The sequence below is a fragment of the Anthonomus grandis genome, chromosome 7 (assembly GCF_022605725.1).
Source record: "Anthonomus grandis grandis chromosome 7, icAntGran1.3, whole genome shotgun sequence".
In the NCBI taxonomy this organism is placed as follows: domain Eukaryota; kingdom Metazoa; phylum Arthropoda; class Insecta; order Coleoptera; family Curculionidae; genus Anthonomus; species Anthonomus grandis.
In genome coordinates, this window is record NC_065552.1 from 13,658,970 (window position 1) to 13,684,473 (window position 25,504).

The 25,504-nt window shown below is 31.8% G+C and overlaps 1 protein-coding gene across 2 annotated transcripts; it reads left to right on the forward strand.

Annotated features, from left to right (window-relative positions):
• Window positions 1–24,643, forward strand: LOC126738319 (probable cytochrome P450 6a21). Of its 2 annotated transcripts, XM_050443588.1 has the most exons (8): window positions 46–194; window positions 18,514–18,609; window positions 19,077–19,243; window positions 19,311–19,547; window positions 19,609–19,990; window positions 20,072–20,242; window positions 24,109–24,360; window positions 24,412–24,643. In XM_050443588.1, exons 2-8 carry the CDS (start codon window positions 18,549–18,551, stop codon window positions 24,573–24,575), a joined length of 1,434 nt encoding a protein of 477 aa, XP_050299545.1. In that variant the 5' UTR covers window positions 46–194; window positions 18,514–18,548; the 3' UTR covers window positions 24,576–24,643. The 2 variants fall into 2 exon arrangements, with proteins under 2 accessions (XP_050299543.1, XP_050299545.1); XM_050443586.1 differs by lacking the exon at window positions 18,514–18,609 and having other exon boundaries at window positions 1–194.
• Window positions 24,644–25,504: the final 861 nt, after the last annotated feature.

A 25,504-nucleotide genomic window follows, 5' to 3' on the forward strand; every position in this document is an offset into this window, starting at 1 on the left:
TATCGGTTCATTTTATATCCCCAGTTAGTTAAACGCATCGATAATGTCAACAGTTATTTTATTAGAAGTAATTTTGTATTATATTATTTTAGCTGTAGTTAGCTTGTTTCTAATTTTGTATTTATACTTTCAATATTCTTATACTTACTGGAGCAGACAAAAAGTGCCATATTTGACTCCAAAATTCCCATTAGGTAGGTAAAAAGAATAATTTGTAAATAAAGTTATAATATAACTTATAAGTACATTGATAAACGCATAGATATTTATCATAGGCAAAATAAAATAGGAACTACTTTAAAGATATAAATTTTTGAAATATTTGTAGATATTCCTAGTGACCAAATTAACTGGGTTATTGATTATAAGTATAGTTATAAGAAAATGAGAAAAACACTCGACCAATTATTTGAATTTCAATAAATTTATCATAGCTTAAATGAAGCTCAAAAAAATTGTCGAAGAAATAAAGGATTTTCTTTAGATGATAACAAATATACCGACCACAACTTACCCTATAAATATTGAAAATATCTCGTAGACACTAAAATTTCTGGGCTAAATTAATATCTCCAAGACATGACAATCATGACGTTATTATATAATTTATATCAAACATCAACATAAAAGTAGGTTAAGAAACTTTTTTGTAAATGAAGTAACATGATGGGTTTAAGTTTTTTTTTAAATCAGGTTGATAAATATTTTAATTTCCTTTAAAAACAACTCTTTGGAGATGTGTTAGTTATGTCTTATAATCTATAATCTTCTGGTGAGGTAAGCTTTTGAGCGATACTAATTTTATTAATAAACAACCTGTTATTATTGTTATTTCGATTATAATTGTTATATTTATTACTTTCTTCACATTAAATACCTATCAGACAAAAAGCTATAAAATAATGATTGTATAAACATATTATTTGAAGATATTAGTTAAAAGCTATGACTTAAATTAATTAAATTAATTTGAATCTCTTAAATAAAAGGTGTAGTATTGTTAATAATTATTTAAACTTAATGTTATCAAAAGGATTTTTGAGTAAAATTAATGTTGGTACTAGGGAACAGGGTGATAGTCTGACTTGTCTTGATCACATTTTTGTCAGGTCAAAATTCACCTCCCAAGCTGTTGTTTTGAGAGGAGGGTACTCAGACCATTAACCTACTTTGTTAAATATTCCTCTGTTTGAGAAACTCTCTGAGAGAAAAGGCCTCTTTTCCTCTCACTCAGGGGATCCTAGGTTGACCTGGCAGACTATCAAAAGATGTACAAATCAAGACTTTTCTGGTGGCAACAATAGCAATAAGCATATTAAAAGTAAAGCAGGCCATTCTCTTACTACTGATCCATTAATTGCTGAGGAGTTTAACAAATTCTTTAGTTCTGTGGGGTCTAACTTGGCTAGCAAAATAAATAATTCTAATGACTACAACTTTCCTAGTATAAAGGCCAACAGTAACTTCTTCTTAAATCTTATTCTGCCTAGTGATCTTATAAAAATTATTATCATTATCATTTGTTATCTAATGAGCAGTATGGCTTTAGGGAATATTGCAGTACAGAGGATGCACTTATAAAGGTAACCAACCACATTGTCTCTGGTTTAAACTCGGGTATGAAATGCATGGCCATTTTTATTAATTTAGCCAAAGCCTTTGACACTGTGTCCCACCATATTTTGCTGAAACGTCTAGGTGATCTGGGTATAATTGGATTACCATATCAATTATTAAAATCGTTTTTAGAAAATAGGCAACAGCAGGTAAAAATTAATGAAACAGTGAGTTCTGGACGTGCGGTAGAGTATGGTGTGTCTCAGGGTACTCTGCTTGGGCCTCTTTTATTTACACTGTACATCAATGCTCTTTCTTCAGTTGTCCCAAAAGATAGTGTGGTGTGTTTTGCTGATGACACTTGCTTAATAACTAAAGATAGCAGTTGGGAGGGAGTCAAAAATAAATCATCAAAAATAAGAGTCATTAATATCAAGGGTAAAAAACTGGTTTGATTTCAGTCTGCTAACTTTAAATACCGATAAAACAAAGTGTATGTGTTATGCCAAAAATAATTCAGGTCTGCCAGGTTACTTTACATTAAGAATTCATAACTTTGATTGCCAAAATTACAATTTTTGCCAGTGTATCACTAAAATTGATTATGTCAATAGTGTAAAATATTTGGGAGTATTTTTTGACAACTTACTAAAATGGAATGTACCTATTGATTACATAATTAGTAAAATACGTAAGTTGTTGTATATGTTTTACATATAAAGGCATTCTTTGTTAAAAAAGACAATCTTTTCATTGTATAAAACTCTAACGGAGTCTGTACTTGGTTATGGTATAAGTGTATGGGGTGCTTCTTATAGGTCTGTTCTTGACCCTCTTGCTGTTGCTCAAAAAGCATTGCTGAAAGTTTGTTTATTTAAAAATAAAATCAACTGATTTGTTTAGTGAGACAGGAGTTTTTCAGCTGCATCACATTTATTCATCACAGAAATTCAGTTACAAGACTTCTTTGTAATAATAAAATTGCTAAAAGTAGACCAGTATTGCCTTTGGCAACCAGGTTTCAAAGTAACAATCCTCTATCCTTTCCTAAAATAAATTTTACTTTTACTAAAAGATCGTTAATTCATACAGCTCCAAAAATTTACAATATAATGCTTCTTGATTTGAAAGATAAACCCTATGCCAGGATCAAGTATAGAATAAAAACTTGGATCATTCTTATTAATATTGAGCAATTGTTTGGTTAATGTTAATTATTGCTAGCTTGTAATCACTATACTGTTCAAATAATATTAGATTTTATTTTGTCTGAACTTGTGTTTCCAATAAAATTACTTTGTATTATTATTTTTTCGAAATAAACATTATTATTATTATTATTATTATATATAGGTTTACTGGTAATTTAATACATTTCTTTGAAGATGTCGTAGGGGAAGGGGTAAGAAGTAACTTGAACCCTACTGTGCATTATGCAAAAATTAATAGTTTGATAGGGATATTCAAATTTTTGTATTTTTCTCCAAAGGGTAGACCTTCATGGTTTAAAAGTGAATTTCCAAAAAATATGCTATACATGTTTTTAAACTTTTAAACATAATACATGAGCAACACTATAATGATACGTTTGGAACGATAAAAATTCGGAAATTGTTATAACCATAGGTAAATTGTAAATGCAGAATATAAGTTTTTTAATTTTAAAATAAAATATTAGACTTTCTAGTCATTATTTTTAAAAAAATATTTGGACTACATTTGTCAAAATTTTCTTAAAACTTCGTTGTTACCTAACTTAGCTCATATTCTACATATGCTTCCAAAACTGCTCGATACCGTTTTGTAAATTTATTATAAATAGTAAAAAAGTTACTTTTCATTTCGCTAATCTTCTTCACAATAAGAGCCTCTATTGCGAATATAAGCTCGGCAGCGAGTTCTCATTTCCGTTTTTGTTGTTCTGGTTGTTATTTTATTTCAGATCTACTGGGCAGCATTGGTTATTCTTTGGATAAGATCTTACCGGGTATTTACTAGGGTTGCATAAACCAGTGCTTTTATTTCATCCTATATGATATAATCAAGAGGTCGGGGGTTTGTGCTGGCCAAAGTATTGGACCTGGCGTACCAACGATTTGGGAAACGTTTATCCAGGAACTGCCGATCTTACAGCTGACATGGAGCGGGACAGTCATGTTGAAATATCATTCGTCCTCGAATGGCAAGAGGAATATCGTCAAGAAGCTCTTCTAAGTCATGCCATAAATATATTTTATAAATAACCTCGTGTAAATGGTCTGTGAAAAAATGTGGTCCTATTACATCTCGGCCAATAAGTCCCATCCAGACATTTACAGAAAACTTTCTTCGCTTCAATAATGCAGGTTATAAAAATTTGTAATGCCCTCTTAATTTTAAACTTCCATCCAAAAAATGCCAGTTAAAAAAGCTCTATTGTCAGCATGAGCATTTATCATAAATCTGCAGAATTCCATCCTTCCTGCTGGGCCCTGAACAGGAGTATACTGATAAGGACGGCTTCCCATTTTGTGCAATTTGGATCAAACTTTCCATTGTAATGCACCTGGTTGCCGCGCTACAGGCCGCTGTTGGATCGTCTTTTAAATGTCTTAGGATTCCTTCCTCACCTACTGCTTGATATAGACGAGGAGCGCCAGTGTCCAACTCTTCCAGGTTTAAAGGATTTCGTTTCAAAGATATTTTGATAGGCCGCGGCGAAAACGCGGACATTTGGAATGCGGAGATTTGAAAAGCGGTGTTGATATTCTCAGTGAGATAGATAAAGATAATAGCTAGAGTTCAGAATTACTTCGCATGCGCATTGTTAAAAAGAGCGTTCGCGGTGACCAGTCCTGAACTTCTAGTTTGAAATCCTGCTGTTCACAGATGTTTTATTGCTTGTTTAGGGTCAATCGGTAACTAGTTCAATCGATCCTTGGACTCTCATTATTAGCTTTGTTCGGGGGTCCAATTCTGAACCGGTTCAGGGACTATGTGCATGCGCAATATAAACACGAGCATTCGCAGTAACACAATTCTGAATTTTTGGTAACAGTTCAGCGTTCGCGTTTCGCATTGGTTCGTTACCGATTCAGAATCAGTTCTTGTAGTCCCCGGATATTTGATGGTATTTAAAGGTCAGTTCTACTGTTCATGCGCAATATACATTCTTATCAGCTGTTTGTATGAATCGATCCATACCAACCTGATACTAAACTGTTTTTCTTGATTCTTGCTTCCTAGTTTAATTCATTTTGATTTTAAAGTATAAAGAAGAAATATGAGTGATTATAAATCGATAGAATTATAATCACTCATATTCATCCATTATATCCGACCACTTATCATCTAGCGATGAGAATATGACTGAGTTATTAGAAATCATATATATATTTCTAAAAGCAATGCATATTTTGAGGAAGTTGTATCATAGTTTAGTGATGTCCAATATATAGAGCATTTTCGTCTAACAATTGAAATTTTAGAAGAATTAGGAAATCGATTTGCTAATAAGAGTACTACAAATGGCAAGAAGGAGATTCAGAAAAAGTAACCCCACTTAAATATGTCATTGTTTTTTTGTGGTTTGTTGTTAGTAAGGCAACATCATTTCGAGACATTCCAGACAGATTTAACATCACTAAGAGCACCCTATTCAAAATTGTTAAAAGAGTTATATATATTTCTTAAGCAATTTGTCTCCACAAGTAATAAAATGGACAACTGATTTGGAAAAAAAAGAGATTGAGGCCCATTTTCAGGACAATAATTTCCCTGATGCCATTGGTATAAGCCTGCAGAAAATCCTGACTCTTATCTAAACAGAAAATATTTTTGTAACATACAATCCTTATGCTTCAGGCTCAAGTTGGGTGTGATCACAGGAGAAAAATTCGTGACATCTTAGTTGAGTATCCTGGATCTGTCTACGACAGTCGAGTTTTGAGTGAAGTTTCCCTCTATTTATAACCCTGCCAGAAAAAATATGGAGAATCATATCTTCTTGGTGACAGAATTGTCTAAGAAATTTGTTGACCCCGTTCAGAGGCAATGGACATTTAAGGAGATGCCAGAGAAATTACAATTATGTACTTTTAACCAATAAGATACATAATTAAACATTGCTTCGGCATTATGAAGCAAAAGGTTCGTTTTATCATATTATACTCTATCATATCAAGTTAAAAGACATTGAGTTGATTGTTCATTTTATCAGAGCATGTGCTGTTCTGCATAATATATCACTGGATGTTAATTTTCATGTAGGTGAAAAAGCAGTAAATCCGCTACCTCAAAATAAAGATGGTCAACTATATGGGAATTACAGAAATGGTATAGCCAATCGAAACGAGGTTATGAATAACTTAATAAATAAATCAAAATTTTTAGTGAAATAAACTTAACAGTTATGCTTATCTATCTAAATATTTAATACAACATAAACACACAAATTTAGTAGCTCTTCCAATATGGCACGTATTCAGATATATACAAAACAAAATAGGTACTCTAACAGAAATAAAATAAAATTCTAAATGAAAAATACTTCAAATAAATATATAATTCTAATGAGATGGAATGTTCACAGTATCATAAAGCAGTTGAAGAAATATAACAATTGTTCTCTAAAAACTTTTCTAGTAAAACATTGATCTTCTCAAATAAATTGTTTCTCCTTATTTTTACTAAAAGTTTTTGTTCTTCAATTTTTAACTGTTTTTTATAGTATTCCTTTCGCTTAGTTCTGATTTCCCTTAAAATTTTAGTCTTTTGTTTTCGTTAAGATTTTTTGATGATTTCACAGCCTTTCGTTTTAGCCCTGAAGAAACAGTGGAGGTAAGAGTTTTGACCATTTGTATTTCACTAGAGTCTATAGGAATTTCAATTTCTACCACTTGTCTGGATATTCCTGGAGCAATGTCTGACACTTCTACCTCTATATTTTATCTAGATGTTTCCAGAGGAGCTACCGTATCAGACGATGACAATAAGATGAGGTTAATATATTTCTTTAGACCTAGTATACTATGCATTACATCTGCATATTCAAATACCTTTCTTCCCCGTCCTGTTAGTTTTGCATTATCTGTAATATTTTTTGTAATTTCTTTTCAAAGCCTTCCATCTATTTTCGGTAAAGAAATTTTTTTTTTTTCGAACGGGCACTGACTGATGAACTGACACATCGATTTGAGGCATCCCCATTTTATAAAGAATAGGACGGATACTCGAAAACTAGAAAAAATAACTTTATTAAAATTTATTACAGTATTTTTAGCCATTTTTCTGCTTTAAATCTTTACTATTTAACACATTGACGCGCGCTTCGAGAATTTTGGGATTCGTTAGGGGTCACCTTTAATTTTTTAATTTTCAATTTAAATTATCTTTATTAAGGCTTTTTGTTTGCATTTTTGTTCATTTTTGTTGTTTTTTTGCAAAAAAAACACATGTCTGTTGATATTAATTTTGTTTTAAAAGGGATATGACTGCATTTGCAAACCAATTGCTTTGGAAAGATTTATTTTTAAACTTTAATACCTGTTAGTTACATATTTATAAAAATAAAGCAGTATAACACTAAAAACAAAAACGAAAACATTAAAATAAAAAAACCAAAACAGTTCAACAAAAATTAAGACCCTAAAATAAAAATTTACAAAACTTTTATCAAAAAATAAAACACTTTAGGCGTGGTAGTTTTCAACGCATTTTCCTTGACAAAGAGGAGGAAAACCCGGACAAGCACGACAGCGCCATGATGTTTGACCTCTTTTTCCGGATTTAGCACATTCTCTACACCTCAAGAAGTAACTTTTTCTAGAATAGTTTTCGGGAACTGGAAGTTTTTCCAGTACATGTGATATCTGCACGGCTCTTTCTTAAGGCGCTACATCCAATTTTCTTGAACCTGATGCGCAGTTTAAAGCTCTTTTTTTACAAGTGCTTGTCCATTTTTAATGTGAGATACACCTAAAAGGCTTTTTATAATATTTGCACGAAATTCTAGCGATGTGATTTTATTTCTGTTTTCCTTGGTAATTTCCCGGAAAATTAAAAAGCTGTTTACAATTGTTATATCCAGCAAATGAAATAGAACTTTTTTGTACCAACGCACAGATTTTTTTGGACAACTATAATATGATGTCAACTGGTCAGCTCTATCGATACCAGACATATACTTATTATACTCTGCTATTTCTTTTGGTTTGTTCTGAATTTTCTTAAAACTGTTTTGTACTTCTAATAGTGTAGGGTGAAATTTTGTGTTTATGCAAAGGACCTCACGCTTATCTTTCCACTTTGAGACGTAAATCTTCCCCTTTCTTTGCCAAACATGCTCTCCTTTTTTAATTTTTTTTGTGGTTATGTCCTTTGGATTCCCTTTTCTGTTTGACCTAAGTGTTCCCATTGTATGTGTCTTACGCAGAAGAAGTTTATTGAACAGGGAAACGCTATTGTAGAAGTTATCCATAACAAGATGATGACCTTTATCTAAAAAGGGTTTCATAAGCCTAAGTACTAATGAATGCAATTTAGGTGTGGCTGAATCTGCCTCCTGTTTGCCCTTATAAATTTCTACATAATGTGTATATCCACTAGGTGAAAATAATTCATAAAATTTTATGCCATACTTGGTTTTTTACCCTTTATATATTGTCTAAAGATAAGTCTTCCTCTATGTAAAAGCAAAGACTCATCTAAAGACAAGGCCTCATCCGGTGCATAGGCATTTTGATAGTGTTTTATAAGAGTTTGTAAGAGTTCGGTTATTTTATTTAGTCTATCTGTACTATCATTTATACTATTACAATTAAGACTACGAAGAAGTTGTTCAAAACGTCTTCCAGACATCGTGCTTAAAAAAATGGTTGTGGGTGATAGTACAAAGGGTCATACGAAAATAATTTTCGTAAAACTGGAAACTTTATTTGCGCTTGCAACAAGCATATGCCTATAAAGCACTTTAACTCTTCCTTATTTGTTTCTGAAAATGAAGTAAATCGACTGTTTTTGGCGTAAGGTCTATTAGTTTTTTCCATTTGTTTTCCATACAAATTAGTGCGTGTCACAAGCAAATCCATAACTTCTTCAGTCCACAAATAGTAAAAAGCTTAAATTGGTTCAGGTATATGATCAAATGTAAGCTTTATTCCCGCACTTGTATCAAAATTATAATTTGGTATGTCACTTATAACATCGATCCATTCTTCATCACTATTGTCCTGTGTGGCATTCGCATTTCGAAGAACTTGTGGCTCAGAATAAATTGAGTCACTATCTGAGCTGGGCTCATTTTCTGTGGGCAAAAATTCAGGATCGCGATCATCAGAACCAGCAAAAGGGTCTTCCTCACTGGTAGAAGTTTCCCACCCAGCAGAACGCTCACTCACATCTGCCTGATCACCCTCATCTGACTTAACCTCGTCGTAAAATTGCAGCAATCTCTTAGTTTCCTGGGAGTCCATAAAACTCTAAAATAAATAAAAATATTTTAAGTTGCAGGTATTTTGCGGCTTGAAACGATAATCTGTGATTTTTCTAAATTATTTATGTAAAAGCTGTAATTTACTAATTTACCAATAGGCACCAGTAAATAAATCATTACTTGCCAATAAATATAGATGATACAACAACAAAATTTAAACACTTTCTCACAGACACAAAAAAACGATGTTTACAGGGACACTTGTAAAAACCTAATGGGACCGGCCAGCAGAAAACGTCTGCATATGCAGCCCGAAATATCTAAACAGACAGGCTTAAATAAGTAAATTTATTTAAAAATATATCACTTGTGGGACATTTCTTAGAAAATAAATGCTATGTATAGGGACATAAAACTCAAAAGTACATATACAACCTAACAAATCGCGTCTGCAATTGCAGACACGACTATTTTTACGAGGCAAAATATTGTCTGCTATTGCAGACATGTCCCTGCATGTATGTCTGCAATTGCAGACACGCGCGTGAATGTGTTAAAAAAAAAACTCTTTCCTAAACAAAACAATTGAAAAACATAACCTATACTAACCAGTTATGTACACAATTATGCCATCCTATATATAATATTTGCTTATGTATATGCTTACTCAGTTATATTGTATTTCATGCTTTATTTGCATTATTTAGTCTATATAATCACTTGTAATATTAAGTTAAGGTAATCTTCGTTCTTGCTTAGAGTACACTGTATCGCGGCTTGTCAAAATAAAAGTTTTTTAAAACGTTATTAACGTGACAGAAAACATAACTGGCGCAGTCGGTAGGATCAGGGCAGTTTTCGATTGAGATTTGCACGTCATCGAGACGATCAATCGTAAAAACGTGAGTTTTAACTCTTCGGTCCTGATACGAACGTGGAAGCTGAGATCAAACCTTATCAGAATCGCTCTGAGACGAGAGATCAGTGGACACACCATTTGGCAGCACGACCACAGCACCTTAGCAACGCGGGGATTCATCTGATTGGAAAAAGGTAAGTGCCAATTTCCTTTCAAACCCTTTCCCTTACTTTGGATTGAGCGAGTGGAAAGTTAGTTTTAAGATTATTGTTATTTTTAAAATTTTTATTGAAACACATATTTGAAAAACTTATTTTGAATTTATCTTTATCAATTGAATATTATTGAAATTACCATTGAACTTTCTTTTGAGCAAATCCCATTGGAATATACTCTCTCTTTATCGTAAAGGAAGAAAGATTCAAATAATTTAGTAGTAAAATTAATTTTAGAATTAAGTTTATGTTATTTATTAATAACATTATTTTTATTTTTACTCTATGAGTGAACCAAACGTTGACGCATTAGCTGAAGAATTTTTCAGAACTCTCAAATTACAACAACAAAATTCGCATTTAGAAATAATCACTGAACAATCCGAGTTATCTAACACAATGACTACTACAAGATCAAATTCTATAAATTACACTCTTTTAAAAATGTATGTTGATACAATTCACCCTTACAATGGTGATTCTAATACCCTTAACAATTTCATTTCTGCCGCAGATTTTCTATTTGAAACATATGATAACCAAGAAGATCCTATTTTAAAAAATTACCTTATTAGAACTATTAGAATGAAATTAATTGACCGTGCACTAATATTAGTAGGTTGCCGCATGGAATTATTATCCTGGGCACATATTAGAACTGCTTTATTAGATTGTTTTGGCGATAAGCGTAGTATAGAATGCCTTGAACAAGATTTGTTTGTAGCTATCCCAAATAAGAATGAACAACCATTAGATTTTGCAAAAAGACTACAAGTATTGCGTAGTGCTTTAGCTCAAAAAATTAATAGTTTTGATGATAATATTATGACAGCTGAAACAAAACTTATTCATCTTAGACAATACGATACTATATGTTTAAGAACATTTATAAGAGGATTAAACAACCCCTTACAAAGTATTATCCGATTAAAAAACCCAGATTGCATAGAAACCGCAATGACAATGATATCAGAGGAAGAAAACTTCCATTATACACAAAATTTATACAAACCATTTATACCAATAAACCATAACAAACAACCAACATTAATGCACAAACCACCAGCATATTCACAGAATAACTCGCAACACAAAAATCATAATAATAATATACAATATTCAAATCAAAATAAATTTAGAACCCCAAATAATAATTTTTATCAACAACATAACTATAGACAGAATTTTATTCCACCTAGTTATCAGAATTTCAATCAAAATTTAAATTTCCCACGAGGTCCAGTCCCAATACAACCTAGGCCAATGCCTCAGAGACCTCTTCCAACCAATCGACAAGTTTTCGGTACCCCAAAGAATGTTTTCAAACCCACAGGTCGAACACCCCTTGATAAACCTGAGCCAATGTCAACCAGAACATCTTACACAATGCCAACAAATTCTAACATTCACCCCAATAATCATTTTAAGCCCTCTGGCCCAAGAAATTTCATTTCGCAAGAACTTTTCCAAATGGAAAATAAAAATCTAGAAGAAAATGTCACAACCAATTACCACCCCAGTGAAGATAATGATGATTATTATGGAAATAATACTGAAAATCCTTATCAGTTAAATTCTTACCAAACAAATAGAAATGACCCCTGTACATCAACAGATTACAACGATTTTGAATATGAACCAGAATATTCTTATGATGAGAATACATTCCCTATTCCAGACCAACAAATAGAAAATGAAAATTTTCCTATTACCAACCCTTCGAAAACCCTAACATAACATACGAAGTAAATACACAAGTCACTAATAGCCTCCCTTATATCGAAATTCAAAACCCACCAATTAAACTGTTAATAGATACTGGCTGTTATCCATCAATATTACGACCCTCCATAGCTGAAAAATATTTTCCTGACAAAATCTATCAATTTTCATCGATATTAAAAACCGGAGTTGGAGAAAAAGAAGTTCTCTACAAAGCCAATATTCCAGCTTTTGCAGAATTGCAAACAAACGATTCGATTGATTTTATACTCTATGATTTTCATAACTATTATGACGGTATTTTAGGCCTTCGAGAATTAACTAAATTTATGTTTAACATTGACCTATATCATAAAAGGCTGATAAAGTCAGACGGTATTACAACCTTGTCATTCAGATATCGCGAGCCTGACTCCACATTTAAAATCAAGGCCAACGCCCACGAAATTCTAAGCACAAAGGTACCCGTGACAACACATGATACTATTGACATAATTATACCTGAAGGAACAATAAATGACTCTTTATATATACCAGAAACGCTCTGCACAGCAGAAAATGGTTTTGCACGTGTTGATATTCAGAATAACACAGATGAAAATATTACTGTTGAATTAATGAGTCCAATTAACTGTAAAATTTTACCAGATTATCATAAAGATAATTTCGAATTTTTTCACTTAGACAATTTAATTAATTCAAACCCAGAAATATCCCATAATAATTACACTACATTTAATAAGAATCTCGATATTACCCAATTTATAAGACATGACCATCTTAATAAAGAGGAAAAATCAAAAGTTTTTAAATTAATCAGAGAATTCTCAGACATTTTTCATAAAGAAACTGAAAAACTATAATTTACAAACAAAATCAAACACGAAATTAAAACACATGATGAAATCCCAATACACTCAAAATCATACAGATACCCTTTCATACACAAGGAAGAAGTCCAAAAGCAAATCAACAAAATGCTGAAAGATGGAATTATAAGACCCAGCCAAAGTCCATGGAGTAGTCCAATATGGATAGTAAGTAAAAAACCTGACGCAAGTGGAAAACAAAAATGGCGAATTGTCAATGACTACAGAGGAGTCAACTCTAAAACAATTGATGACAGATACCCTCTGCCAAACATCAATGATATACTAGACAAACTAGGAAGGTGTACATACTTTTCCACAATTGATTTATCATCAGGATTCCACCAAATAGAAATGGCACCAAACTCTATTGAGAAAACAGCGTTTACAGTGGAAAATGGCCATTATGAATACGTAAGAATGCCATTCGGATTAAAAAACGCACCAGCCACCTTTAAGAGAATCATGGACAATGTACTGAAAGATATTCAAGGAAAAACCTGTTTAGTCTACATGGATGACATTATTGTCTTTTCAGCAAGCCTAGAAGAGCACATAAAAAACTTGCACCATGTTTTCCAAAGATTACGAACAGCAAGATTGAAAATTCAACTTGATAAATCTGAATTCCTAAGAACAGAAGTTGAATTCCTGGGACATGTGATAACAAAAGACGGAGTTAAGCCGAACCCTAGAAAAATAGAAGCGATCCAGAAATTCCCGATCCCGAGAACACCAAAGGAAATAAAATCATTCCTAGGACTCTTAGGTTACTACAGACGCTTTATAAACGGATTTGCGAAATTAACAAAACCATTCACAAAATGCCTAAAGAAAGGAGCAGTGATAAAACACACCCCTGAATACATACAAGCCTTTGAAACATGTAAAAATCTGCTATGTAACGATCCTATACTACAATACCCAAACTTTAGAAAACCCTTCGTTTTAACCACAGATGCCTCAAATATAGCAATAGGAGCCATATTAAGTCAAGGAAAAATAGGACAGGATCTTCCAATTGCATACGCATCCAGAACGTTAAACCAAGCTGAATGTAATTATTCGACTATAGAAAAGGAACTTTTAGCCATAGTATGGGCTACAAAACATTTCAGACCTTATTTATTTGGCAGAAAATTTATACTCGTCACAGACCATAAACCCCTGCAATACCTCTTCAACCTAAAAGAGCCAAACTCTAGATTGGTACGATGGAGACTAAAATTGGAAGAATTCGACTATAAAGTCCAATACAAAAAAGGAACACAGAATACAAATGCTGATGCTCTATCCAGAATAGAGATTAACATGATAGAAAATGATTCTATACTTGGAAGCCCTGGAGACATCACTGAAGAAATTGATCAATACATTGCAAATGAAAACGCTACTTTAGATGATTTAGACCAATTACCAGATCTATTTAACCCTGCTTTAGATCTAGAACCAAAATCGAATAAAATCAAAATTCTTTCTGATATACAAATATTACCCCCTCGTGACCAACGTCCACAAAATGGAGATACAATTCACTCAGCAATAGATGACCCAATATTAAATATACCTATAACAGAAAATTGTTTAAATACTTACAATCATCAAGTTCTAATTACCCACAATACAAATAAACAATATTGTGCCTTTAAAACAAAACATTTTGAGAACAAAATTAGATATCACTTAACTTTGACTAGCAACTATGGAAACGAAATCGTATACTATTTCCGAGAATATATCGATCCTAAAGTTGTACACTGCATGTATATACAACAATCTGAAATTGACAATTTAGGAAATAAAATAGGAGTAATCTTATCCAAAACATTTAAACATAACTCTTACAAATTAGTAATCTCCAATACATTCTTAAACGATATAGTAAATGTAGAAATGCAAACGAATTTAATAAAGAACCATCACGAGAAAACTTGCCACCGAGGTATTAATGAATGTATGATGTCACTGAAAAAATTATATTACTGGCCCAATATGAAATTAGACCTCACACAGTATATAAACAATTGTGACATATGTCAACAAGCCAAGTATGACCGCCATCCTCCAAAAATAGAATTTTCATTAACACCTACACCTCGAGAACCTCTAGAATCCATCCACATGGACACTTTCCAAATTTCTAACGTAAAATTCCTAACTATAATAGAGATGTTTTTTCACGTTACGCCCAAGCTTATCCATTAGAACCCAGTTGCAACGCAATTACAGTTCTAGATAATTTAGCAAGTTTTATAAGTCATCATGGATTACCTCATCAGATTACCTGTGATAATGGCACAGAATTTAAAACTTCCCTATTAATTGATTTTTGTAAACTTCACAAAATAAAAATTCATTTCACTACTACCGGAAATTCAAATAGCAATAGTCCTATTGAAAGAGTCCATTCAACCTTAATTGATCACATTAGAGTTTTAAAACTTAAATTCCCAAATGCGACAATGAAACAACTAATGATTTACGCGATTACAGGTTACAACCTCTCTGTACATAGTGTTACTAAACAAAAACCCTTTGATGTCTTAAATGGACGTCCAAACGCTTTAGACCCTTTTGACCTTACAGATGAGATCATATTAAATAAATATGTTAATGATCGTAAAGACCGATTGAAAATTATCTATGACGAAATCTATAATCAATCTCTTAATACTAAATTACGTTTAAATGAAAAACAGAATAAAAATAGAGAAGTCCCTATAGATATTCCATCAGGATCAAAAATCTATGTAACAGATAAATCCGCTTCGAGAACTAAAGATAAAGCGCGTAAGAAAATAGAATACGTTCAAAAAGATATCCGTAATAAAATCATTACTAAAAACAAGAAAGTTGTACATAAATCTATGATACAAAAACCTAAAAAACACTTTCTTTTCCCTAGAAATAATGAACCTCCTGACACTTCAGAAGAGCTTTGCAGTTCTCCTACAAGTATTATCAACAACAGTGATAGCGACTAATCCTATCATAACCCCAATCAAATCCCCTTTATTCCCATTTCATTTAGGAAATGCGAGAATTATTGAAAGTAAACATACTTTCCTCCATTATGTAGAAATTAAACCATTAGTTATAGAGCTTACTAAACTAGAAGATAACTTTAGAATTTTAATTGCGGCTTGTAATGAAACAAATATTATTAACGCTTTGCTTTTATATCATATTAACACATTAGATATGCTTAAACATGCTAGCTACTTTATTAATGAAATCAAAACTAAACTTAATAACATTAAACCACATAGCCGTGAAAAACGAGGCTTAGTAAATATATTAGGTAAAACGTCAAAATGGCTTTTTGGTACATTAGACTCCGATGATGGAGAAAGATATGACAAAGCAATTGAAGAATTACGCTATAGTCAAAATACATATAAAAAAGAAATAAATATGCAAATGTCATTAACAAAAGATTTAATTAACAGTTACAATAACACCATACATACTTTAAGTAAAAATCAAAACTCTTTAAAAAATCATGTTGACCTTTTCAAAAAGCAAATGAATAAAACAATTAATGATCTTTCCATATATTTAAAACTTCAAAATACTATAAGTCAATTAATTATAAATTGCCAGAGTTTTATTACTTTTCTAGATAATTTAGAAGATGCGATAATGTTTGCTAAACTCAATACCTTACATAGTACCGTAGTTTCAGCTATCCAATTAGAACAAATAATTTTGAATCTAACCACCCTTTATGGTGAGGAAAGACTAATATCATTTAGCGACTTAAATTATTATTATCAATTAACAGGACTTCAAGTAAGTTTTTCAAATGATAAAATAATTTTTGCTATTCATTTTCCTATATTTATAAAAGAAACCTTCGAACTTTTCCACTTGTTTGCTATTCCAACAAACCAAACCATTATAATTCCCAAACTTCCTTACCTTATAATTGGCACTGATCTACACCAATATCAAGAAGAGGCCTGCCCATTGATTGAAGACCTATACGTCTGTCAAAATGCCCTAGGACCCCAAGTGGATGACTGTACTACGTCTCTCATAAAAAGCAGAAAATCTAAACTGCAAGCTGCTTAAAGTTAACGTCACTACCCCTATTATCCATCCCATAAATCAGCAATATGTTCTAGCTATTCCTGCTAGCACCAAAATAAAAGCACAACAAACGTGCCAAAACAAGCAAATATTCTTTATTGATACACCTAGTTTAATAGAAATACCATATAAATGCGGTATAAGCTTACTAGGATCACAATTCTGGAATCAAGAGGATATCCTGAGATCCAACCCTTTTCATCTACCGGATGTAACATTTACTGACTTGGAAATGCAGCTGCCAGAGGAAACAATCCAACTAGATTCAATCGACTTCAACCACATCAGATCGTTAGCAGAACGCTCCAATATCTTGAAACCCCTTCCAGAGGAAGAAGAAAGAATTCACCCTGCAGCCTGGAGCTTTAGTATAACTCTTGGAACCATACTAGCCATATGCTGTATAGTCTTCGCTATCTACACACTTATCCAAAAGAAAAGGTCTACCGAAGAGGAACTAGAACTTCAAGACAAAGAAGAAGCTGAAGAAAAAGATGCTACCCCTGGTACCTCGAAAAACAACACACCATCCCTGTTGTTTTCGACTTAGGCGGGAGGAGTTATGTACACAATTATGCCACCCTATATATAATATTTGCTTATGTATATGCTTACTCAGTTATATTGTATTTCATGCTTTATTTGCATTATTTAGTCTATATAATCACTTGTAATATTAAGTTAAGGTAATCTTCGTTCTTGCTTAGAGTACACTGTATCGCGGCTTGTCAAAATAAAAGTTTTTTAAAACGTTATTAACGTGACAGAAAACATAACTAACCTAAACAAATTTAGATATTGGCAGTTCGTAGATCGTTCGCGGCTGAATAATTCTGAAATAAATTCCGAACTGGTTATGAATCAGGCATGCGCCACGAACTTATAATAAATAAGAAATTACTTTTTATAACTTATACCTGGACTGTGAATGAAAAGTAAATGACCACTATTAGGGGGCCGCCATTTTGCGTGATTGTGTCCTTTCGATTTTGGTTACTCTGACAAATTTTAGTTGTACCAACTGTAGGGAAACAAAACAATTAAAGTTTTTGAGAGGTTATGTTTACAAAAATACAAAATAGAAAGTTACATATAGGTAAGAATTTAAGATAGTTGCGTTAGATCTATGATTTTTCTGCTATTTCTTTAAGAATTTCGTTAAAATTTATGAAAGAAAGTAATCCTCACCTAAAACGAGACAAAGTTTAAATCAACTTGGAATAGATGCATGCACTTTAAAATATTTGTTTTATCATTCTGATAATCTTGAATCTTATAAATCCTAATACCATGTAAATCATGATATTTATTAAAATTTTTGCTTGTATTTACTTAACAAATTCAGTTAAAAACACTTATTTTCTTCCATGTACAGTGTTTCCACATTAATAGGTACAACCATCTATAAGAATCAAAATATAGATGGTTTTAAGAGGGTTTGTAATTATAAAGGGTTTATATAGTAAAAATAAATTATCCTGTCAACAACTCAATATATTATTCTATTATAAACAACACAGACGGACAACTCACAATAATTCGGTTTTGAGAAACTGAACCAAATACCTTTAAATAAAGATAGTGATACATTATTTACGTATTAAATAAGGAGAAAGATACATCGCCTATTCCAGACGATATACCCAAGCGTCGTTTATAAATCGCCAAAGACTAGGCAATCCGTTATATTCATACGTCAAACGTCAGCGTCGTCAACTTCATTACTGTTATTTAATATATTTTTTGTTGGCACTAAAACTACTTTTTGTAAACACTAAAAATTTTCAGAGTGACCAACATCAAAGGACACAACCACTATAAAAATGGCGGCCACCATGCAGTGGTCATTGTTGGGTATCGTGGCCATATGCATTAGCAGTCCAGGTATATTTATAAGTTCGTGGCATGCACATATTCTTAAAGGATGAAGAGTTCCTGACTGATGCGCGATGCGTTAAGAACTGTCACCTCGAACACCGCTAATATTTGCGTATTCTGTGTTAGTAAACGTGGCCATAGTCCAGAAACCTATAAATGCAACGAAGAAAAATAAACTTGAAATTCGTAATCTACTTTCTACCGCTATTGCTATTGAATCTCTGCACAAATTTTTAACAATAAAAATTTAAAAAAAAATGTCGCCTTATCGCCAAAAATGAGTAAAGTAAATACGGATTGAAATTTTTAAAGTGCTTTTTTATAAAGAGAAATAATATAAAGAGAAATAATAATAAAAGATAATTTTAAGAAAAATATTATATATTTATATTTTCTAATAAAGATAAAATATGTTTTTAACTTAGTAATTGTTGTTTAATTAACTCCAATATAAAATTTTACTTTTACTGTAGGTAATAATGACTGTATCGGTTTTGAACAATTCTCCTTTGGACTAGAAACTGTTGCTTGGTACAATGAATTTAAGAAGCGGGGCTACAAAATTGGAGGAATTTGGAGTTGGGCTACTCCAGCCCTAATCTTAATAGATACTGATATTATAAAAGATGTATTACTTAAGGTATTTATTAAATGAAATATGTTGAAATATTACAATCTATTTAGAAAAAAAAATACTTATTTTATAGGATTTCAACTTTTTTGTTGACAGGGATTTTTTTCATAATCCTAAATATGATCCAAAAAATGAAAGTATTTTTGTAGCCGAGAAGGAAGAATGGAAAAACTTAAGACAAAAGCTGACTCCAGTTTTCACTTCAGCCAAAATGAAAATGATGTTTAAAACTGTCGTTAAATGTTCGGACCAAATGCTAGAAGTAATGAATAATGCTTTTATAAAAGGAGATGATATAGAAGTAAAAGAAGTGAGTACTAAATAATTAGGAATATGCTATAAGTCTTAAACAATATATATTCAAATTACAGATAGCTGCCCTCTTTACCACAGATGTCATTGGATGTATAGCTTTTGGACTAGAGTTTGAAAGTTTTAAAGATCCGGATACCAAATTTAGAAAAATTGGTAAAGAAATATTCCGTCCAACTATTATGAGCCGTATAACTTTACTTCTATCAAGAATATGTCCAAAGTTTGCTCAATCCATTGGCCTTTCAAATATTCCACGGGTAGTTACTGAATTTTTTACACAAGTAGTCACAGACAATGTGAAGTATCGTAAAGATAATAATGTGAGTAAACCTGATATCACTCAATTATTAATGGACCTTCATGAAGCTACTAAGGATCAGAAAGATGGGTTTACATTCGATGATCTCATTGGAAATATTATAGTATTTTTTATTGCTGGTAAGCTATATTTATAATTTTAATGACAATATCTCTTACAATTATAAATAATTTCTTCATGAAACATTTAAATATTTTTAGGATTTGATACATCTTCAACTACTATTCATTTTGCTTTATATGAACTAGCACAAAATAAGGAAATTCAAGACAGAGCAAGAAAAGAAATTCAGACAGTTCTAGCAAAATATAATGGTGAACTTAATTATGAAAGTTTTCAGGAAATGATTTTTTTAAGACAAGTCATTGATGGTAAGAGTTATTTTATGTAAAATGTATGCATCGTGAACATTATTAACAATTTCTAAGGAAGCCGCTATGACAGCTGAATAGCTTCTTATTACTATCCATTTAGGACTTCTTAATTTACTTTATTTTATCAGTTTATATATGAAAATGATTGCATTTAGATAAAATAAAGATAAATTAAAAGTTCTATATTATGTCTAAAATAGGCTACCCAAATTTAAGCCAGAATAGGCAATGTGCTAATTACTTATATAAAATTTTTGACGGCTGTTCTCACGGTATTCCTTCTAATCATACCTTGGCTTGTAATGAGTATCACTCTTCCTATCTTTAAATCGAAATATACATTTATAATTTAATAAAAAACGTAGATTTCATCTAATATACAGGGTGACAAATTAAAACTTTTACCGGCCATATATTAGGAACGAAATATTGATTAAAAAAAGCGCTGAAAATAGTTTATATAAAACAAAGAGGGAACAAAAACTTACTCTTATCTGCAACTAACATAAACTGTATATTTGTTATTACCCCAAAAAAACCTAAATATTGTAGCGAAATTCAAGAACACCCTTTTATTGGCAACATCAAAACCTAACTTGCGTTGACTGTCTGTTGTTGACTTAATCAATGAGGACTAAACAAAATGTCACGAAACGCGTCCTTTTTAAAGACGGATGAAACAATTTCGAAATATTTAAAATTTTCTTCATTGTTTTTGCCGATAGAGACCTATAATTTTAAGGCAATACTGAGAGCCGAAGCCAGCAAGTATGCAAATTCTAGAAGATTTAAAATACCCGGATTTGAAGTCATATAATCTAAATAACCTAAATTGTGGCCAAAAAGGAACTCTCAGATCAGATGAACTACTGAAAAACTAGACACTATAGATGAAAATGTTAAGCCAGTCGAAGTAGAACCCTAAATAAACCGTACGAATCAACATTAACTACCGAATACGAATAAAATATTACAAAAACTAGTGGTACATTATTTTGAAGCTCTCAAAAAATGCTTTTCAATGATACCATAGAAAGCCACATTTTAGAAAATTCTTTTCTGTTTATCAAGAAAAACAAGCAATTACAATACTATTTCAAACTTTTATTATTATTTGATTAAATGTTAAAAATGATATTTTTAAAATGCTATTTTCCGGATAATATTAAAGCCTTAAATTAAATTAAAAATTTGAATGTATTTTTAATGTACTTTTACAAATGTTTTTTTGGATATAGCATGGATGTCTGACCTATTCTATGCTGGACTCGCTCTAGTAACTCAGCCTTGCCTTTTAAATCACTTGTAATACTTATATGTAAAAACCCCACAAAAAGAAGTCAAGTGGTCTTAGATCGGGAATTTAGCTATTAGGCATCTGGGCCATTCAATAGGACCTCGTTTTCCAATTTACTGGATAAGGTAATCATCATCCAACCACTTCTTTGTAGCTTTTCAGCATACATGTTGCTATCTAAATTTCCTAGTATAAATAAAAGGGCGATAATACTAACACTAATTTCTGATTATTTCCCATTAATTTTCTGTACTGTATATGCTAGTCTCTAAATTCGTGTGAGTTCTTGTCATTCCAATAACAACAATCTTACTTGAACTTGGACTTGCTAGTTTTAATGGCTTCTGCTACGAGGCAATCTGCCAGCACGATTTGGAGATTCGGAAAAACTGTCGGGTATATACCCTGTTTCCCAAATCGATATTTTCACAATTTTTAATACTGAAATGCACGGTGACGCCTCCACTACGATGCATCTGGCATCATTCGGCCTGGGTACCTGCATAATAACTGAATAGGTTCAGTTACCACTGGCAAAGGGTAGGGCAGGAAAGGGTCTAGGAAGGGTTCCAAAGGATAGGAAAGGAAAGAACGACCACGTGTTGACTGGGTGCAGGATGACGCGGAAGTGGGCTTGACACGTTCACTAAATTTACTTCTTAAAGGCACGTTATATCCAACGGCAAGGAGTAGGAAAGGGTTTAGGAAAGGAATCCGAAAGATAGGAAAGGTAAAGAACGACCACGTGTTGACTGGGTGAAGGATGACGCGGAAGTGAACAATTTTACTTATTAACATGTCTATTTAAATAAAAGGTACTACACTCATCATTGAAGCAAATATTTTCAACTAAGTACTGCTATATTATTCTTTCATTATTTCACAAAATGGGATTCTTCTGTCCGGGTCATTGTCCAAGTTCTCTCAATATTTGCAGTTTATAAGGATAAAATTCATAAAATTTCAGTACCGTTCTTACTGATTTACGATAATCAATTTGCAGAGCTGCTTGACAAGTTAATAAAATTTAAATTTGTGCTATTTTGTCGACTAATCTCGATTGATTTATCTTTTTATTTACAATAGAGCCAGTTTCATCAAATTTGACTATTATTTGGCGAACATATTTCAGGATTATATTTTGACCCGGATGCCTTTTTTTAAAACGATGAGCTGTCGTTACGAAACATTTATTCTGGGAACCATAAATGAAAATAATATCTACCTATAAGCTGTACATCATTGTTAAATATAAGAAGTGCTGCTTTTTATTTAAACTGAGCCGAAACTCAAATGTTCTTAAAATATTAATACTAGTACAAGTAATTCTTAAAATCAATTCTATAATAATAAAATGTGAATATTTTTTTAAAGAAGTTGTTTTGGCAAAGAACCCATATTAAATAAACCAATGTAAAATAATTATGGGCTTGACATGTTCAGAATTCTTGAAAAAAATGCTTGTATATAGATAGCCTGTAGCTGCGTAGATGGTATATAGATCATTTTGAACATTTAGTTAAAAAATAATAAAAATTTCAAAAATGTGTTTCTATTAATTGTTTTCGTTGATAAACAGAAAATATTGTTTTGAAAATAGCAAGCATCGTATCATTGAAAAGCATCCTTCAAGAGCTTCAACGTAATGCTCGACCTCCCTTTCTATTTAAGATTTTAAGTGTGTATCTCATCCTGTCCAAGGGATTGTAAATAAGGGTGAGATAATATCCCTGTTTTTGTACCTCATTCGTTCTACCCAAACCGTTTTTAGCATTTTTTAATTCAGTTTTTCGTTTCTAATATATCACCATTTCTACTTTTTAGATTGTCACCTGGTTTATAACTAGCGTGGTATCTCTTGTTTTTAAATTATATCATAAGGTATTGAGAAAATAGCTTTTGACAATGTCTTCATTCGTTGGATTGTTTTGGGTTGGCCTACATATATAATTATTAGTTTCAGGTAGGACGCACCTTAATTCCTTGAAATCAAGCACGACCCTAGTTTTATCCTATTTAAATTTAAAAAACGTTAAATCTCCGCCTTGCTTAGAATATATATACAGAGCGTGGACTCTAACTAGATCAAATTCGCTAGGACTATTGAAAATATCGTTTCAGAAAATCACAAAAAAAAACGAGTGTACAAAAACTTTTTGAGGTCTTTAAAATTGTATTAAAAAAATTTGTTTTTCAACCCCTCCGAAAAGATAAAAGCTAACCCTATTTAATTTTCTTAAATATGATGATGCCATGTGTAGCACCTTGTTGAAACGCTCCTTTAAAAAGGAACTTAATAGTGTACTTTTTTTTTCCGTTGACTTTAAATTTAAAAAACCCCTTTAAAGTATGAAAATTAAAAACAAAATATCCTGAGATTAAATGCGTGTTTTGTTTATCATTTATAAAAAGTGATTACTCCACAGGGATCAAGTCAGGTCAGCACGTACACTACATATTTTTTTAGACAGATAAATACCTGTATAAATGTATAAATTTCGCTTTATACCCTATACAAATTTTAGTAAATATATTTTACTGTCTTATTATTCCTTTTCTATTTTAGAAACCTTAAGAAAATATCCAGTTGTACAAACTTTCGCGAGGATAGCCACCGATAACTACACCTTTAAAAACACAAATTATACTATTGCGAAGGGTATGACTGTTCTTATTCCAGTTTTCGCATTAGCAAGAGATCCAGATCATTTCCCGGAGCCTCAAAAGTTTGATCCAGACAGATTTAGTCCCGAAAATAAAGCGTCCATTATTACGTTTGCATATTTGCCGTTTGGGGAGGGCCCCAGAAATTGCATAGGTAGATGTAAATAGTCTTTTAAATCAGGTATAAATATAATATAATTTTTAGGGAAACGGTTTGGCATAATGCAATCTGCAATAGGTGTTATCCAAATTTTGAAAAACTACAAAGTATCGATCAGCCCAAAGACAAAAATGCCTTTGACACTTAAACACGGAATCTTCTTAATGCAGACTAATGAAACATTATATCTAAAATTACAAAAATGCTAAATATATAACCAAAATAAATATTTTATTATCTATAAAATATATAAGAAAATAAATCTAGATTTAAATAATTTAATTCTTTCACTAGCTTATAAACAACAGTTTTATCATTTTAAATTTTAACCCAGTAAAGATAAGTATAAAAGTAATATAATCCTTTTCGAGTTGGGATCACTCTTTCCGGAACAATTATCTCGAAGGGTATAATTCCTGAAAGGATAATAAAGTGCGAGATTTAAAAATATTAATTGGTAAAGTTGGTAAAACGTCAGGCGCTCAAGGGAGTGCTCGAGTTCAAGAAAGCAAGGAAGAAAAGTGTCGTCGCTCCGCTCTCTAATACGAGGTCCTAAGAGGGGATGGAACAAACTGCATGGAATCAGTGTCTACATTCTGTATTACCTATACATTATAAGTAATGTAGAATTGTTAAAAGAAACAAATTAATTTAAAATTATTTGGTCTTTATGATTTACAAAAAAAAATAATATTGTCAACAGTTTTCTTTTTTAGTGTAATCTGGTAGCACTGTAGTACTTCCGTTTTTAAATAAAATGTACAATGTAAGAAAGTGCGTATTAGAATATTTAATATAAATATTTTTTAAGACAGGATGTGTATGTAACCAGAAATGTGTTGTCTGCTTAATGTAAAAATTCTTTGCACTTTCGGAAAATTGACGTTTCGAGTTACGGGCACGATTTCTCCTTGCTTTCCAGTTTAATCAGAACCTATAGCTTTTTAGAGACCGAAAAATTAATTATTTGAGGTTAAAGAAGCTAACTAAATCATTAACTAGAAAACTGTTTATTACAAATCATGTTAGTCGTGTATTAGGTAAGATGGTAGATCCACATACACAAAATCATTCCCAATACCAAAAATCTGACAGAAAGGCTTCTTATGCGAAGAATTTGCAGACTCCTTCGTTGATA